The 19274-nt window shown below is 46.3% G+C and overlaps 1 protein-coding gene across 10 annotated transcripts in view; it reads left to right on the plus strand.

The window, feature by feature from the left end:
* Positions 1-19274, plus strand: part of ATG13 (autophagy related 13) — a 38894-nt gene that overhangs the window by 19130 nt on the left and 490 nt on the right. For 3 of the 10 annotated variants that reach the window (XM_006772265.2, XM_006772266.2, XM_006772267.2), the window contains 12 exons: positions 1666-1706; positions 2675-2771; positions 3107-3205; positions 4293-4386; positions 7684-7782; positions 8521-8631; positions 9033-9169; positions 11831-11945; positions 14382-14459; positions 14657-14773; positions 15512-15640; positions 17521-19274. The exon at positions 17521-19274 is cut by the window's right edge and continues 490 nt beyond it. In XM_006772265.2, coding sequence (XP_006772328.1) covers positions 1666-1706; positions 2675-2771; positions 3107-3205; positions 4293-4386; positions 7684-7782; positions 8521-8631; positions 9033-9169; positions 11831-11945; positions 14382-14459; positions 14657-14773; positions 15512-15640; positions 17521-17598 — 1195 coding nt within the window. In that variant the 3' untranslated portion in view covers positions 17599-19274. The remainder of the gene's footprint in view (positions 1-1665; positions 1707-2674; positions 2772-3106; positions 3206-4292; positions 4387-7683; positions 7783-8520; positions 8632-9032; positions 9170-11830; positions 11946-14381; positions 14460-14656; positions 14774-15511; positions 15641-17520) is intronic. The other 7 variants (XM_006772269.2, XM_006772270.2, XM_006772271.2 and 4 more) reach the window with 5 other exon arrangements.

Below are 19274 nucleotides of genomic sequence, written 5' to 3' on the forward strand. Positions count from 1 at the left end.
TCCACTGATCCAAACCAGCCAGAGCAAAACCAGGCTACTTTTAAGAGTGAAAGAAGATACCATTAATGCATACATCAGGAAAACAGGCATAAACCAGGGCTGAGCTTGGCAAATAGAGATGTATGGTCACACAACCTGAATAGTTAGCTCTCTTGCTCAAACTTAGACCAAATGGATATGCTTTTTAAAAAATACATTTTATTGATCTCAGCCAGAGAGGAGGAGAGGGAAAGATATAGAAACATCAATGATGAGAGTGAATCATTGATTGGCTGCCTCCTTCACGCCCCCTACTGGGGATCAAGCCTGTAACCTGAGCATGTGCCCTTGACTGGAATGGAACCTGGGACCCTTGAGTCCATAGACTGATTCTCTGTCCACTAAGCCAAACGAGCTAGGGCCAGTTTGTTTTTTAATTAGTTGTGTGGATATAGAGAACTAGTCAACAATTCTTTGAGTATTGTCCTTGGAATATTTTACCTCAACAAATATTTATTGAGTGCTTTTTAAAACTTGAGGCAGAGAGAATTTCAGCAGACAGAAGGGAGAGAGGTAATTGTTCCAGGTGGGGACTACAACAGATGCAAGGCATAGAAATGGGGGCGGGGTATGAACTGTATCATGTTGTCTGATGGACCCAAGTGACGGTGTAGAGTTTATGTAGGAAAGTGTGAGAGCACAGCATGGAAAGCCAGGAGTCCCAAATCATCCAAGACCTTTTTTAATATTAGTGACCAACCATTGGTTTTTAGCCTTTGGCTTACATGTACAGAGCTGGTTTTGAAAAGAATTCGGATAGGAGGATGGAAAGACTTAACTAGGTCTGTTGCAACAATATAGTACCTGAGAATAGTTATTAAGTCACTTTTTCAGCAATAATCTAGCACCCTCCCCATGGTTGTTTTTCCAGGTAGGAGAGAGAGGGAAGAAGAAGCTTGTATATCAACTGCCACTTAATTGTTCTTTTTGTCTCTCTTTTGTCGTTGTTAATCCTTACTTGAGGATTTTTTTTTCATTGATTTTTTTAGAGAGAGTGGAAAGGAGGGAGGGGGGCAAAGAGAGGGACAGATAGAATATGAATCATCAATGTAACAGACACACATTGATTTTTTCCCATGTGCATTGTGACTGGGGTTCGAACCTGCAACCCAGGTACTTGACCTTGACTAGGAATCAAACCCACAACCCTTGGATGCGTGGGCCGATGTGTACCATGCCAGCCACGGCTATTTTTCTCATTTTTTTAAAATATATTTTTATTGATTTTTTACAGAGAGGAAGGGAGAGAGATAGAGAGCTAGAAACATCGATGAGAGAGAAACATCGATCAGCTGCCTCCTGCACATCTCCTACTGGGGATGTGCCCGCAACCCAGGTACATGCCCTTGACCGGGATCAAACCTGGGACCTTTCAGTCCGCAGGCCGACGCTCTATCCACTTAGCCAAACCGGTTTCGGGATTTCTCTCATTTTTTAACCAGTCCTCTCACCATATACACCCCCCTTGCCTGCAGCTTAATTAAAGTAGTAGCATTATTGCTCCATTAGGAGAGGTGTTCATGTAGATAAGAAAATAAAAGTTTGTTTTATTTTGTTTCTAGGTGCTTGCTTTAGAGGCCATTAGAATAAAGAATATGGTAACATCTTTTTCTTTCTTCCCTGCAGGATATATTTTGGTGAAGTTCAGCTGAATGGCTTAGGAGAAGGTATGTATTAAAGTTGAAAAGCATTTGTAGTGTTAAGAACTCTCCTGACTTAAGAGATGGGCTTTGGTGCTGCCTGTAATAATATGCAGCTTATGATTTTAATATGTCTGATACAAGTAAGGAAAAGACTGGCACGTGGTTCCAAGAGCCACTAGAAAATGAATAATTTTCCCAAAGTTCCAATAACTCAGCATTGTTTCTTATTCTTTATACAATTGTCTATTTCCTAATTTTCTACAATGAGCATGTTAAATGTTTCTGATAAGCGTTCAATTTGGAAAATTGGAAATGAAACCGAGAAAATCAGAAAACAGCAAATCCCTGACTCTTTTCCATACTCAGCTCTGGGGTGACAGCTTCGGTGGGAGTGTAGTTACTTCATAAATTTCAGGTGTTTGTCGCCCTAACTGGTTTGGCTCAGTGGATAGAGTGTTGGCCTGCGGACTGAAGGATCCCAGGTTCGATTCCGGTCAAGGGCATGTGCCTTGGTTGCAGGCACATCCCCAGTAGGAGGTATGCAGGAGGCAGCTGATTGATGTTTCTTTCTCATTGATGTTTCTAACTCTCTATCCTTCTCCCTTCCTCTCTGTGAAAAATTAATAAAATATATATTAAAAAAAAATTTTCCGGTGTTTGTGACAAACTACAAACTCCCGGTGCCCCTTGGTTCTCATTGAGCCTGTGACAGTCCAGGCAGGGTTGTTAGGACTCGCTAAAGCTTTAGGATTGACAAGTGTTATATCTCTTTAGAGGTAGTTTTGTCTGAAAATAGAGTGCTGTTTCCCTTGCTAATATTGGTCAATATAGAATTAATTGAAAGAAAAAAATAACACACATGAAATTGAGGCACTCAGAGTGCTGCGTGGATAATGCCAGAGATTGTATAGGCTGAATGATTCAAGGAAAGAGATTGGGGGCAGCATCAGTATTCTCTGGGGAGGAAGCTAATTATTTATCTCTTCTCCTAGGTTTCCAAACAGTTCGTGTTGGGACAGTGGGCACCCCTGTGGGCACCATCACTCTTTCTTGTGCTTACAGAATTAACTTGGCATTCATGTCCACAAGGTGAGGAAAGAGCATTGGAATCCAAAAGAACTCTTTCAAAGATATTAATGTTTCTTTCACCCAAACTCCATAGCTAAGCCTGCTGTTCAGCTTTGCCATTGCTGAAATCAGTTCCCTTCTGAAGAATAGAGTCAAGAGAGAGCCCAGTTTCACTGGAAAATCTTATTGAGTGTCCCAGAACCAACAATGTGGAGATGGTGGTTTATATTTGGGATGCGATAGTTAAGGGTCTGGTGGTTCCTGCTAATAGATATTAGGTGAGGGGCCCTCTGAGGACTTCAGGGAGGCTGGCAAGGCATTCTAACAAGTACTGCAATCTGCATATTGCGTTACAGGCAATTTGAGAGGACCCCACCTATCATGGGGATTATCATTGATCACTTTGTGGACCGTCCCTATCCCAGCTCCTCGCCCATGCACCCCTGCAATTACAGGTGAGGAATGTGAAAGGCACTTTCCCATACTGCAGCTAGCAGAAGCTTCCACCTGGCACAGGTACACAGGGCACCTTTATCAGCACTCACTGATGGGCCTGGGGCACTGATGGAGACACCACATGGAGAGAAATGGAATGGCTAGCTTCCTTTTTTGCTGCTGCCTATAAGGTACACCCAGACTTGGGGTATACAGAATGTCTCCCAAAATTCTTGGACATGTTGGATCTTGACAGTAGTGATTTGACTTAGAGATAAGAGCGGCAGTAATTTGTGGAATGCCCTTTGCAAACCAAATGGTTTTCAGGTTACCATTGGCACAATTCAGTTATACATGAGAATCAAATATCTTCAGGCCTAGTTCCCAGAAAACAGTTCTAGAATTCTCTAGAGGTTGGAATAGATGTGTATCAGGAAGGATACTGTCTTTATGTGAAGGACTTCTGAAATTGGATAGGTTTGTCTTTGGAGTCTAGACTTGTTTTATTGTAGTCTGTTGCTGACAGTTCTTTGACCCCAACACTGGTCAAGCTTAAGCAGATATTCTCAAATGATATATCAAGTAAGATGTTTGGGTTATAAAAAAAAAAGTCATTGTCAACGTCTAGATGCTGCTCTCTGGAAAGTAAAAGTTAGGCACAAAAGCTAACTTAATGTGCGTGAAGGACATTACAGAACCCACGGATCACCCTTATTTCTATTGTCCCAATTTAGAGTTAAAGACAGTCTGTTGTAAAGCTGCCTACATGGGCCTGGCTGGCGTGGCTCAGTGGTTGAGCATCAATCTATGAACCAGGAGGTCACAGTTTGATTCTGGTCAATGATTCTCTCTCATCATTGATGTTTCTATCTCTCTCTTCTCCCTCCTCCTTCTCCCTTCCTCTCTGATATCAATAAAAATATATATTAAATAATAAAAATATAAAGTTACCTAGACGGTTTGGTCTGAAATTATGAAGGACTCAGCAGAGCTCTCTTGCTGAACTCTTATGATCTCTGCCGAAAACAAACTTGCATCTCTTTGTGTCCTTTCTAAAATCGACTGCTACCCCCATAAAATTCATGATTTCCTTTCCCCTCACTTTAGAACCGCTGGTGAGGACACTGGAGTAACGTATCCTTCTGTGGAAGATTCTCAAGAAGTGTGTACCACCTCTTTCTCCACCTCACCTCCATCCCAGGTAGGGGAACAGGTTCTGGGGTGATGGTAGTTATTTGGCACATGGTAGTTACGGGCCTAATGAAATGGTGTCAAAATTAGAGTTTCTTTTGATGGTGGTGGTGATTGTTTCAAGGGGTTCTTTTATGCGGTGAAGAAGAGCCTTCTCATCTAGCAGGTAATAATGCAGTAACCATTCTTAACCTACATTACATGTAACCTTGCCTTCCCAGGGACATCTTAAAATTCCCTAGAAAAATCAGTCACAGAATTTCATATGCATTCTCATACCAAAGAGATACTCTAACCTACCTTGTTCATTTGGTAGCTACTTCTTGTTTGAAGTGGTAAATATGGTTCCCAATAATGGACGAAGCACTAAAGGAGCCAATAATTATTTAGCATATTTTAGCATTTTGCCAGTTAGAGATGAGCAGTGCAGTTTTTCTTTTAATTTTTAAAATTTTTATAATGTTTTATTGATTTCAGAGATAGGAAGGGAGAAGGAGAGAATGAAAGAAACACCAATGATAAGAGAGCATCATTGATCAGCTGCTTCTCCTACACACCCCTTACTGGGGATCCAGTCGGCAGCCCGGGCGTGTGCCCTGACTGGGAATCAAACTGTGACCTCCTGGTTCATGGGTCAATGCTCAACCACTGAGTCACACCAGCCTGGCAGTGCGGTTTTTCTTAATAGTTGACACAGATTTCTACCTATCTGCATGTTCTTTCTGAACATTTTTAACCATTTACTTTCCACGTGAGTCCATCTTCAGTGTCAAACTGAATTTCAATAAAACACAGGCTCCAAACAGTGTTCTCAGATTCCCAAGAGGAAGCACCTGTGTGGCCTTGTTGCGTGATGTACATGGTACTGAGACTGCTTCCGCTAAGGAATCATTTTTGCCTGCTGGCTGAATTCCAGGCAGTTTCTTCCCTTCCATCCAAGTCTTTCATTTTCTGCCTCACTCATTGCCTGCAGATCCCTGCTTTGCCTGCCCAGCATCTCTATTCCATTCCTTTTGACTTTCACGTTAGACAGTTTCTTCTAGACCAGTTCAGTTCTACTTTCCTTTAAACTGGGCCCAGATAATCACCATCTTCTTTTGGGGACCCAGCAAATTAATTTAGCTACCCATAAGTTTTTATTTTCTTTGGTTTTTAAATTAAGAAAATAATTTACTTTTATTCCATCCTGGGTTGTTAGGAGATATTGGATTAAAATTATGGTTCTAAGCTGTTTCAGAAGTAGAAGTTAGGCACAAAAACTAATTTAACGTGTGTGAAGGACATTACAGAATCCACGGGTCACTTATTTCTATTGTCCCAATTCAGAGTTAAAGAGCGCCTTATTGTAAAGTTGCCTAGACAGTTTGGTTTGGGGATATTATTATTCCTCTCTCCACATCAATCTGTGTAGGCATGAGTGCTCTGGGGGTAGCTTCTGGTATGCTTACTGACATAGAGCAACTGACCAAAAAAGGTGTGGGGGAAGCCCACTTTCTTAATAGTGCACATTAATGGAAGTAGATTACTTTTTAGATAATGAAATGTGAATATGTCAAGTTTAATGTTCTTTAAAGTTTTGTTTTTTAAGTGATAAATTCATAAATAAAGTTGTGACTTGGGAGATATGAGGGATGGTGAAGCTGGGCCTGAACAAATCAGTTTGTCTATCTGATAGAGAGGGAATTTCACCCAGCTCCAAAAATAAAGGCAAGTTAAGTCATTTCTTTTTAAATATATTTCTTTATTGATTTCAGAGAGGAAGAGAGAAGGAGAGAGATAGAAATATCAATGATGAGAGAGAATCATTGATCGGCTGCCTCCTGCACACCCCTACGAGCCCGCAACCCAGGCATGTGCCCTTGGCCGGAATTGAACCTGGGACCCTTCAGTCCCCAGGCTGACACTCTATTCACTGAGCTGAGCCAGCTAGGGCAAAGTTAAGTCATTTCGGCATGGTATGTTTGCATAAAAGTTTGTTGACCTGTGTAAGGAGAACCTATCTTTTTTCGTGGTATCAGTTGCCTGTTGTGTCTTGTCACAGTTTAAAAGTAGATCACATCAAGATCTTATCAATACTGAGCACCCCATGCATGAGCTCTGTTCCTATCCCTGAACACCTCTAATCAAGGTTGGTACAGTTTGGTGTAGAAATACTCATTTTGAACAGAGCGAGAAAATCAGGTCTCCTCATTCCTGTAAATACTGAAATAGTTTCTTCCTTGGTTTAACTTAGGGAATTGCATAATTGTTCAACAACTTCTATTTGAGCTTTTGCTAGAGTCCAATGAATACATGTTAATGTAATGTTTGTTTCACCAACAAAATAAGGATCATGTTGTCATTTGAGTCAAGAAATAGTTAACAGTTGTGATCCTGAACCTGCTATTGTGACTTAAGGTCCTACCTTCAATTCTAAGCATTAATTAGCTAGTTGGTGAGACTTATTAAAGATGGAACAGCAAGACCCAAAAATAAGAATAAGAATACACATGCGCCCTAACCAGTTTGCTCAGTGGATAGAGCATCCGCCTGTGGACTCAAGGGCCCCAGGTTCGATTCCAGTCAAGGGCATGTACCTTGGTTGTGGGCACATCCCCAGTAGGGGGTGTGCAGGAGGCAACTGATTGATGTTTCTCTCTCATTGATGTTTCTAACTCTCTATCCCTCTCCCTTCCTGTCTGTAAAAAAAATCAATAAAATATATATATTTTTAAAAAGGAATACACATGCACGCACACACTCAGCCCAATGCCTACATCTGTACACTCTAACTCATCTTCCCTGCAATGGTGTAAGAAAGTGCAGCTGGGTACCTGGGTATTTTAAAGTTCCGGTCAACAAAGGTGAACTTTTTAAACCTGTCTCTGAAGATTCTGAGTCCCCAGAAAAAGGCATTCTAACATTTTAACCTGTTTCCTCATTCATCCTGAGTACACCTTTCGGCTGCTCTTGGGCTCTTCCTATTGGCGGCCATTCTCTAATATCCTCCCATCCTCTTGACTAAAGACAGACTAATGCTTGGTTCAGGGTTTTGTTTTGCCAAGTCATTCCAGCTCGACTCAGCTGTGTTTTCCACCTGCTCATCAGGGAGACACGCATGCAGTGGAGCACCCTGGGATAGACATCTCTTCAGACGCTTCCAGCCGTCCTTCTGGGAAGGCAGTCATGCAGCTTCCTCCCCGCTTCACGCCTGACCTCCATTGTGCATTTCAGCCTCTGTTGCTACTGCCCTTTGGAGTTTTTTCACTTCTTTCTCAAGTCCCTTTTCTTCTCTGTTTCTCCTGTCTCTGTTTGTATCCGTGCACAGTGTGTGTTTACTGTTACAAAGGCACATTTTCAGACCCCTACTCCTGTGGTGACGGATACCCTGAGGGTCCCCATGGCAGGACTGGCCTTTTCCCATCAAGTGAGTCCACTGGGAAGAAGGGGATAAATTAGATGGCATCTTTTTATTTAAAAATTGTAAATAAAGTACAGGGTTTCGCTATTTAAATGTCCCCAAGTGTTCTGTGGGTTATTTTGAGGCTTGGTAATTGATTTTTAACAGGACATAGCCATAGCAAGAGCAGCCCAAAATAGGTTTTTTCAGTTGCCCCCTCCCAATGATGTGAAAAATACATGGAGTTATTTATATCTTCTTTCCAAATAAACAACCCAAGAGTGGTATTCTTTCTTTTTCAACATAAATAGGAGCCCTCTCATACCCAGAGGTGAGGGAGGGTGTGATTAGAGAGACGCCTTCTGTTCCGAAGGGACCTCAAGGACGAAGGAGAAAATAGAATGACCTGAGAAATACCGATGACTTTGGCTCCAAGTTCTGCCCCAGCTTGTGCTCCACAGACCTGCTGGGCTGGACACAGAAACAGTTAGCCGAAAAAAGGGGGTGGCAAGGGAATCATTTGAGGCCTTGGTAAGGCCACAGAGCTTGGAACCTCAGTCCACTGCAAACAAGTCTGTTTTTTTTTTCATCTAAAAAGAAATGTCCTGGTCTGTCCTTAACCCTTACATCAGGCCCCTAGGACCCTGAGGATGTAGGCTGGGATCCATTCCTTCCCTTTCTTCTGATCTTGATCATTAGTCATGCTCCAGGATTGCCTGTTTTTTCCTCCTTTTTTCCTCTGCCCTTTGTTTTTCTCTTGCTTAGCTCTCAAGCTCTCGCCTTTCCTATCAGCCTGCTGCCCTGGGCGTTGGATCAGCTGACCTGGCTTATCCAGTAGTGTTTGCAGCTGGCTTAAACACCACACATCCTCATCAGGTATCTTTAAAGATGGGGCAGACCCTGGGAGTTCCTGTGCTGCCTACCTGCCCTGAGGCAGTTGAGAGGCCTCTTGAGATACCAGTTTCATTCTAAGTGTTTGGAAGCAAAGCTCTTCTGTGACTTTGGAGAACTAATGTGACTCTGAGAAGAAGGGGCCTCTTAAACTTCAGTAAAGCAAGAAGAGCTCCCTCGTTCCTTTTCCTTCTGTAGTCATTGCCGTGCATGTCTCCCATTAACTGAGTCCCAGGGAGGATAAAGAGCCACGGTTTCCTGCTCAGTAGATGGCAGCATTGGTGATGGAGAAACTCAGACAGACACAGATACTACCATGCTAGGCCAGGAGTGTCTTCTGCCTGAGGCTGCCACAATTCACTGTATTTTTCCATTTTTCCCTAAAGCTAATGGTTCCAGGGAAGGAAGGTGGGGTACCTCTTGCTCCCAACCAGCCTGCTCTCGGTGCCCAGGCTGATCAGGAGAGATTGGCAACCTACACCCCTTCTGACGGGGCCCACTGTGCTGCCACACCTTCTAGCAGGTGAGTTCCTGTGTTGCCTCTGCCCATGCTCAGGCCAGGGAGGAGCGGGTCTGTCCTGAAATGCGCTTGTTATTGGTAGAAAGTGGCTCTCAGCATTGGCTCAGGCTTGGCATCTGCACCTCAAATATGCATTCCTTAACGTTCCCGATAAGAATCTTATATTGCAGTTGGTATGTAAGGAAGCTGGCCCGGCTTCACTGGTAACAGTAAACAAGGGGCTTGGCTCCTCCCACCTTCATCCAGTGAGAGGGTTTTCAGATGTTTTTCTTTTACCCAAGATTTATTCTCGTGGATTCGGTCTTCACTGCTTCCTGAGGACCAGGCAGGGTGGGTACTCTTGCTCCCAACCAGCCTGCTCTCGGTGCCCAGGCTGATCAGGAGAGATTGGCAACCTACACCCCTTCTGACGGGGCCCACTGTGCTGCCACACCTTCTAGCAGGTGAGTTCCTGTGTTGCCTCTGCCCATGCTCAGGCCAGGGAGGAGCGGGTCTGTCCTGAAATGCGCTTGTTATTGGTAGAAAGTGGCTCTCAGCATTGGCTCAGGCTTGGCATCTGCACCTCAAATATGCATTCCTTAACGTTCCCGATAAGAATCTTATATTGCAGTTGGTATGTAAGGAAGCTGGCCCGGCTTCACTGGTAACAGTAAACAAGGGGCTTGGCTCCTCCCACCTTCATCCAGTGAGAGGGTTTTCAGATGTTTTTCTTTTACCCAAGATTTATTCTCGTGGATTCGGTCTTCACTGCTTCCTGAGGACCAGGCAGGGTGGGTACCGTGAACCTGAGCCATGGTGCCTCTGTGATGGTGGTCAGGATTGCTTTTCTTTTTCTTTAATCTTTTGTCTTTTTTTGGTTGCAGCAGTTGATACATTCTGTGAAATTTAAATGATACATTGATTAGATAGGAAATGAAAGTTTTCATAATCCCACCTTACAAAGATCACCACTGTTACCTCCTTTGAGAAGAGGAGAGGATTTCAGAAGAATTAAGTAACTTGCCTAAGAGCAGTTAGCTTGCAAAGTGGCTGGCACAAGCCTAGCTAGGCTCCTCGGACTTAAGTCCTGCTCACTCTTTCTATTACACGCGTAGCTCTCCCGTGGGAAGCTGGGCTTCTTGATCTGACCTGCCCTCCCTTGACTGGAAGTCCCCAGAGGTAATGACGTTGATTACCCTGCCACATCCTAAATGAACTTTTCGATAATAGAAATTCCTGTTGTTTTGTTTTGTTTTGTTTTTTATTCCCACGGTGGAGTGTTGGGAAGGGAATTGTTTGGGAAGGTCAAATTTTTGCACCTTCCATTAGGAAAAATAATGATTTCCATTCCTGACTTCCCAGCTTCTATCCTTTATCCCTCCCCCTGTTAGATAATCAAAGGAAGATCCTGTTAGTCCTTTTACACTCTAGTTTTTAGCCTCGACTCCTAGGAATAAAGACGGGACCCTGTACAGGAGGTTCTTAAATGCAGGTGGTCAGAGCACAGGCCTTTCCTCAGTGGTTCTTCTCTTGGCTGGAGCCAGAGGCCACTTGGGGTTTACAGCCCTCGCCCCACCTTGAGCCCCTGCTTTTGGCCAGAAGAGCTTTCCTAGAAGCCTTTGCTGCTCTCAGGGCTGTGGCTGCTGGTCTGGCAGCCACAACACGGGCCCTTGTTTCTCTGCTTGGAGCGCCCTCTCATCCAGGACCCAGCATCAGACTGGAGGGTCGCAGAGGGGTCAGTGGGAACAGTGGCACTGAATGTATCCTTGACCGGAGGGATGTCTGGAGGTGAGGAGAGGGCAGGATTCAGAGCACAGAGGACCTCAGCCCTGGCGATTTGTCATGGGTTAAAAAGCTCTGGCTCTACAGACAGTTAAATTTGGGACTCTCGACTTGTAATAATGTTCCTTGTGAGGTAAGGTTTAAATTTCAACATTGTACTATACCATCTTAATTGCATTTTTAGATAATTAAGCAAAACCAAAATAAGGAGATGGAAAGCAGCTAAAATCTTGACTCTGTCTGTAATTAATATTTAAATTACAGTTTTGAGGAGCTGCTTGCCTATATGTATGATTGCTATATGCATGATGACTGAAGCTTATTGGTGTTTCATAGAAGCTTTACACAATTGTAACACTGAATTGTGTTCACATATGCAGTTTTATTTTTTTAAAATATATTTTTATTGATTTTTTTACAGAGAGGAAGGGAGAGGGATAGAGAGTTAGAAACATTGATGAGAGAGAAACACCGATCAGTTGCCTCCTGCACACCCCCTACTGGGGATGTGCCCGCAACCCAGGTACATGCCCTTGACTGGAATCGAACCTGGGACCCTTCAGGCTGCAGGCCGATCCACTAAGCCAAACTGGTTAGGGCGAGGCTGACTCGAATCGAACCTGGGACCCTTCAGGCTGCAGGCCGACGCCCTATCCACTGAGCCAAACCGGTCAGGGCCACATATGCATAGTTTTAGTTGTTTCAGGAAATGTTTCCCTCTGCTCTCAACTTAAGAGGGCAGGGTGACAGTGGCAAGCGGCCAGACCACAGAGTGCCGTTTCCCACTGAGTGGGCGGGTGGGGCAGTTCCTGCCCTAGGCTGCAGCCCACAGAGGGTAGATTCATGGGGAACCCAGGAGGCTCTGCTGTGGTTTGGGAATGAGTACCGACATTTCTTTTCCAGCGAGGACACTGAAACTGTATCGAACAGTAGTGAGGGACGGGCCTCTCCCCATGATGTCTTGGAGACCATCTTTGCCCGAAAAGTGGGGGCTTTTGTCAACAAACCCATCAACCAGGTGAGTTTTCTGCCACTTCCACCTGCGAGCCACATCTGAGTGAGGACTTACAGGCGGGTCTCTTAACTTGGGATTTGTGTAGCCACCGACATTATGTTTGAATTGTATAAGTGTGTGTGAGAATTTTTGTGAAGAGTGTTAATAACCTGTGACACCTTCCAGAAAAAGTTAAGAACTATTTATTGTAGGTGGTAGGAATAGCACCAGTTGTCTGACTGGTGGGTCAGACCAAACCTGGGTTCAGCAACCTCGGTACTTGGGTTCTGGCTGGGAAAGAATTCAGAGCCAAGACCCAAACTGTAAGAGAACATTTATTGGGTAAGTTACAGAGATAGAGAAATAAGTACTTCTTAGTAGAAATGGGCTTAGGAAACAAATTATGGAGGTAAAGGAAGGGCCCTTGGAGCTTGGGAGTGAGGAAGCTAATGGTAAGGTGCATGGGGGGCTGAGGGGAAAGGGAAAGGCACCAGCGGCTGTGCACTGAGTCCCTTCAGTCCTAAGTGTTTTAAGGGTGGAGATTTTAGGGGAGGTCCCAGGGGAAGATCACAATGAAATATTAAGTAGCTTTCCAGGTGTGTCCATTCAGGGTTGTGGTCTCCACTGATTGATTGTCTGAACGGGGGTGGGGGTGTGTCTTTTTTATTTTTTAATATATTGTATTGACTTGAGAGAGGGAGGGAGAGGGAGAGAAACGTCAATGATGAGAGAGAATCATTGATTGGCTGCCTCTTGCATGCTCCCTGCTGGGATCAAGCCCACTACCCAGGCATATGCCTTGACCAGGAATCTCAAACCGTGACCTCCTGGTTCATAGGTCAGTGCTCTACCACTGAGCCACACGAGCCAGAGGAGGGTGTCATTATTCAGTGATGCTGGTCCCCAAGTCCTCTGTGGCTGGTTTTGTTGCTTTTCTGGGCCTGGAGCTGAAATACAACTGAGGCCTCGATGTTATCTCTAGGGAGGAAAGGTCGGGGGGTCCAAACCTCCAGACCAGACCAGTGATATGCTAGGGGAAGAAAAGTCACCCCCAGTGACTTGAGAGTCCCACCCTACAATTGATTGCTAGGTACCTGGGGTTTTCCATCCTGATGACCTTTTGTACTCGCCCATCCCTCTCCTCTGCTCATGTCTGTCTAAAACTACCTACAGCATATTGTTCTGTGATCTTTTAAGCCTCCTATAGCAGGGGGAGGCTAGACACCATTCAGTACAAACACAGTGCAGACTTCAGTGCACTGTCTGCCTCTGAAACTGGACAACCATTGGTTCTAGATGCCTGTCACTACTGGAGCCAGTTAAGTGGAGACAGGGTTGAATTATCCATGAGCATTTGTTCCAGTAATGCTGGCTGTATTGGGGAGCAGCAGGTCATCCACGAAAATCTTCTCTGCAACCCTCCCCCTCCCATCAGGCAACTGCTTATATTGGGCAGGACAGAGATTATTACCTGGGCAAAAGGAATAAGAGTGAGTGTGCTAGGGTATTACAAGTGTGAGGAAATAGGCAAAGCAAGCTGGGGTGGGACTCCATTGTTGGGCAACAAGGTTGTTAATCTTTTCATTATAATAGGCAGTTCTTGAATGAGAATGGACTGCATTCCAGAGTTGACTCCCAGGTCCAGTGATGACTCCCTGGGGCAAGGTTGACTCCCAGTCTCAGGGTGTACAACTCCCAACCAGGTTAGAATGTGCTTGCTTTAATCAGAACAAAACAATCACATTTACCAGAGCATGGTTAATATTTCTTATTTTATTTCTTACTAGAGGTCCGGTGCACAAAATTCATACACTTGGGGGGTCCTTCAGCCCAGCCTGCGCCCTCTCGCAGCCCGGGAATCCTTGGGGAGTGGGCCTAAGCCATCAGTCAGACATCCTTAGTTCTGCCATGGAGGTGGGAGAGGCTTACGCCACTGCCGCTGCAGTTGCCAGCCCTGAGCCCAGCTTCTGGCTGAGTGGCACCCCCCTGTGGGAGCGCACTGACCACCAGGGGGCAGCTCCTGCATTGAGCATCTGCCCCCTAGTGGTCAGTGCGTGTTACAGCGACCTGTCATCGGTGGTTTGATCAATTTGCATATTAGCCTTTTATTATATAGGATAACTAAAACTAGTCCCCAATATTCGATCTCTGCCCCCTAACACCTCGGCCTAACTCAGTAGGAAGTTCCTCTTTGGCTCTGACATTGAACAGCTGTCACTGGGTTACTGTGGGTCAAGCTTCCAAAGCGGAAATCCTGGGGTCTTGGGAAGCCCTAACCCTTGCTTATGCTGTGGGCCTGTGATGAGAGGTGGTGGAAATTGGGGGATCTCCAACATGAACCTGAGGGGCAGTGTGGTCAACCTGGTGCGAACTTGTAGGCCTCCAGCTTTTGTCAGCTTCTAGGGAAAATGGAAGATGGGTGAGGGGCAGGCACTAATACTTTCTCCTGTGTCTTTTTAGGTGACATTGACTAGTTTGGACATACCCTTTGCCATGTTTGCTCCCAAGAATTTAGAACTGGAGGATGCTGATCCCATGGTGAGTCTAAAGTTTCCAATGGGATGGTATGGGAGTCATTGTCCTTCCTGGGCACATCACTGTTCCCAGACCATCAGCCCTACCTGAGGCTTAGGGATTCGCAGCCAGCCTTTCTCTCTTACAGAACCCTCCATTGTTACAGTAACTTGCCCCCATTGCACAGAACCAGCCCCTTCCTCTGCTTTATCCTGAACCAGGTGAATCCTCCAGATTCCCCAGAGACTGAATCTCCTCTCCAGGGCAGCCTGCACTCTGATGGCTCCAGCGGTGGCAGCAGTGGCAATACCCATGATGACTTTGTCATGATCGACTTTGTAAGTTGCCTTCACCTTCCTTGACCTTTGCTGCCCCAGGGGAAATAAACCTAGAGGCATCCATTGCACTCTAAGGGGACCTCCTCCACAGGGAACAGAGGGGCTCCCACTGGGCAGTATATGTGGGAAACCTGCTCCCATAGCCTGCTTGAGTACATTTGGAGAGCAGTGAACAAGAAGACATTTTGTGCCATGTCTTTGAATGACATAATGCAATTCAGCTCTAAATGGAGATTTCCCAGTAGGTTCTATTCCTGCCTGAATGGATAGCCCTATGCTAAGGAAAGGCATTTAAAGCAGTGGTTCTCAACCTTGGCTGCACATTAGAATCACCTGGGAATCTTTTCAAAATCCTGATTCCTGGGCCTCATCCTCCGGAAATTCTGTTTCTTTGTTACTAATGTTGTGGCCCCACCCCATAACAAAGAAACAGAATGTCTGGAGGATGAGGCCCAGAAATCAGGATTTTAAAAAGATTCCCAGGTGATTCTAATGTGCAGCCACAGTTGAGAACCACTGCTTTAAAGGAAGACGATATAACCCTAACCAGGGAAGGGGAAAGGTAACAGGATTAGAATTCAGCTGTCCAGAAGAGAAAAGGGGTAAGACTTCTCCCCCTAAGATAAGCCTGGAGCAACCATTTCTTTGATAATTTACTGGAAGGAAAGAGGGTTGTTCATCTCTGATTTCCTCTATGGTCCATGATAAGCTAAACTGAGTCTGGTCTTATTTTTTAAGAAACCGGCTTTTTCTAAAGATGACATTCTTCCAATGGACTTGGGGACCTTCTATCGTGAATTTCAGAACCCCCCTCAGCTGAGCAGCCTCTCCATAGATATCGGGGCACAGTCCATGGCTGAGGACTTGGTATGGAAACCCCTTCCCCAACCCCATTTCATCCTCTGACCTTCCTTCCCCCCTTGATGTCATTTCTGCTCCACAACCTGGAAGTGTCTTCCTGTTACTACCCCCTCTCCCACGCCTCCCATCTTCCCGGTAACAGGAAAGAGAGTCCGTTAGACCATCTTTCCTTTTTTTTCAGTATCTTCTTTTGATTGCACTTGAGATTTGCATTATGCCCGGCAGTCATTGTCTTGAATTTGCTTGCACTCACTTCCTCCTCTTGCACAGGCTCAGCATTTCTTACACACTCCTCCTCAGTGCTTGGTGTCTTCTCCTTGCTGATGCCACTGAGCCCAGCTGCTCAGCTTGCCAGGCAGATGCCAGGTGAACAGGGCAGAAGCACCCTAAGGTCCTGAGCATTGGTGCCCTTGCTCTCTCCTTAGAGGGCCATTCCTCAGCTGGTAGTGCTTCTGTTTAGCCAGGTGTCCTGATACTGTCATCACCACATCTGCACTTGGGGATTCTGTTTCCTGCCTTGCAGTGCGGGGGCTGCCCTGGACAGCCGCAAGCTTGGGGTGTCCGGTGCCACGAGATGCCAGGGTCCCTCTGCCTGAAGTGGGGTGTCTCTAGAACGGGAATCAAGGAATCGCTGCCCTTGTAGTAATAACAATGCAGTAATTATGTAATTATTATTAACATTTATCAAGGCTTTTGAGGTGCCAACCATTTTTCTAACTGCCTTATACCATCTTCAACAACTGAAGAGGTAGGTTGTCTTACCTCATTTTATAGATGAGAAAACTGACACTGTGACCAAATGACTGACCCACAGTCAGACTGAGCTTACAGAACAGAGCTTTGATCCCAGAGAGTCTGGCTTCTGATTTTAGCCAGTGGAACCCCCACCCCCACACACTTGAAATGTGGTGGGAGTAACTGCCCAGGAAGGCTCTCCAAGTGGTGTTGCAGGCAGTCCTTCCCAAGCTGCCTGGCTGGCTGGTGTGTCTGGGCCACTTTAGGAATTCTGAGGTAGGAGATTGTCCCACCTCTTCCAAGTACCTGGTGCCTGTCAGGAAATCTGTGATCATTTAAACTCTTCATACGCAAATTTTCAATGTGGAGAGACACAAGATTAGGTCAGATTTTTTTTTTTAATGTTAAAAAAAAATTTTTTTTTGATACCTGAGGGCAGTTAAATTTAACTCCTCTTGGTTCTGTTTTCTTTTTTATTCTCTTCCAACCCTCTCTAACCCACCCTGCCTCTGCTGGTGGCAAGATGCAGGTTCCTAGGCCTCCCCGCAGACCTGCTGACCGGAGTCTGTTAGGAGTGTGGTGGGACTGCCTTGTTCATGTGTCCCACCCTGCACAGGGTGTGAAGAATCTTTAGTAAATCTTTAATTTTGAGCACTGTAAACCTACTGTTCAATTTTAGTATCAGTCTAATCTGTGCCAAAGATATTCCATGTTTAATTTCTGTCGTCCTGTGGGTGGTGTGGTCCTTTTTTTTTTAATTAAGAGTTTGGTCAGTTTATTCCTACTCATCCATAGAATGCAGCAGATTGATGACTTTTTCTTTTTTTAATTGTTTTATTGCTTGAAGTCTTACAAAGGGTATTACATATGTCTCCTTTTTTCCCCCGCCCTTGACAATCCTGGTCTTTTTCTATGTCATTAAGTGTGGGGTCACTTCGATTCCCGAGGCCATTGTGTCAACCCCCTCCCGAGCCCCACAGAACCCTGAAGCCCTTTGTCCACTGCCTGCGCGGTCGCCCTGAACTCTGCTCTCCTGGCCCTGGCCCAGCACTGCTGAGCTGCGCCCCCTTCCTCAGCCCAGGGTGGCGGCGCTGGCCATCTCCTCAAGGCCCTCCCCGAATGAGCATCTCTTCTCTCCCCTTCTGGCACAGGACTCGCTACCAGAGAAGCTGGCTGTGCACGAGAGGAACGTCCGAGAATTTGACGCCTTTGTGGAAACTCTGCAGTAAAAGCTGATGTCCTCAAGGACCAGCAGCTTCCCCTTTTGTGGTCCCAGGAGACAGACAGCCTCCCACTCATCAGCTATTCCCATTCCTCGTCCTGCTCCAAGCCAGGTGGAGGGGAGGCTGGTTTCCCCCATGGGGACCCAGAAGTCCCTGCTCTTGCCCCTCCTAGAGATGTCATGGCAGTAGTCGGGCCCTGTGAGAACATTTGAGAGGACTCGCCCTCTGGCCTTGGAGATGGGGAGACTCTTTGTGACAAAAAGGTCCTCTGCAGGCAGGGCCTGCTGCTTCTGTTCACAAAGGCGGCCCTCCCGTTCCTCCCACAACTGGCCCCTTGCCTGTCACCGTTCCCACCAACCATTTAACATTCCAGCTGGTGGCCCAGAGATTGGTGTGGAGGCAGAGAGAGGAAGGAGACAGTGCTGGGAGGAAGGAAGGGCTCTCCGGCTCTGTGGAGCCCCTTTGGTTCTGGTATCTTCCTCTCTCCCTCCCTCTGCCCCCGTACTTTTGGCAATATGACAGGCCTTCTGCCCTAGATGAGAACTCGAAAGTCAGCCATTCCCACCCTTGAAGGTTGTGCCAGCCCCACCCCCAGCAGAGGGTCTGAGCAGCCCCGGCGGCTGCCTGTGCTCAGCTCCTCAGCTACATGGAAACCAAATCCTGTGTCTCTAGGGTTAGAGTTACAGAAGTTCTCTTCTCTTCCCTCCCCTGTTGCTGCTCCTTGGTTTTAGAATATGGTAAATATTTATTACTTTCAGAGAAGTCAGATATTTTATAGAGAAATTATGTTTGAGGTTAGATGTTTTCACTTGGGGAAGGTGAAGGGCCTCTTCCTGGGGCAGGGCCTGTTCCTGGAGGTTCCCCAGATTCCAGGTTGCTGCTCTGGGGGTCTTCCCACATATGGAAGGTGGGAGCCAAGAACAGGGCTGGCGAGGGCAACAGACCTCCCAGACTTGCTGCATTTGCACTGACAACAGGCTTTACCTTGGACACCTACCTGTTCCCGGCAAGAGCCTGGATCTCTCACGGCGCCTGCAGTGACTGGCGTTGTTCTGGCAGCCGAGGAAGCCGTGTGTGCTGTATGTGGTGACCCCTGGAGTCGTGCTGCACATTGTGTCCAAGGGCATTATGTGTTCCCACTGGTGGGCCTGGGGATGTCCAGGCAGGCCCCTCCTAAGGTACTTGCTTCTGTTCGTCAGGGCTGCGTTATGGGCCCTTTTCTCCTTTCACCTGGGCCTGGCCACCACCCTCCTTTAATCCCACCATCTGTACCCTGCCCTGAGGTTTACTCGTTCCTTGTTGAGAAACTAAAGCTGGCACATGATTGACTTAACCCTTCAGGTATTGTTACTTGGGTAAGTCAAGTGCTTGGCCTCATCCTCCTAGGCTGTCCCTTTACCAGCCTAACTGGTTGTCTTGGCCGTGGAAACCTAGGCCTGCCCCTTTCCCTCCTGACCCACCAGGGGTGTTCATTGGCAGCAGCTGGAGCACATGGCCCTCAGTTGCTTGTAGTAAATGCATGTGATGTTGTTCCCATGGACGAAGCTGAGCTCTGAGGGCTTGTGGGCCTGATGCTGTCTCCGTGAGGCTGAGCCTGCCTGTGCGTGTTCTCTGCCACAAAGAGATGTTCCCAGCCGTGGTGTCCAACTGGCCCTCCTGTCTGGGCCAGAGCACCCCCAGGG

The sequence above is a fragment of the Myotis davidii genome, unplaced genomic scaffold (assembly GCF_000327345.1).
Source record: "Myotis davidii unplaced genomic scaffold, ASM32734v1 scaffold265, whole genome shotgun sequence".
Classification (NCBI taxonomy): domain Eukaryota; kingdom Metazoa; phylum Chordata; class Mammalia; order Chiroptera; family Vespertilionidae; genus Myotis; species Myotis davidii.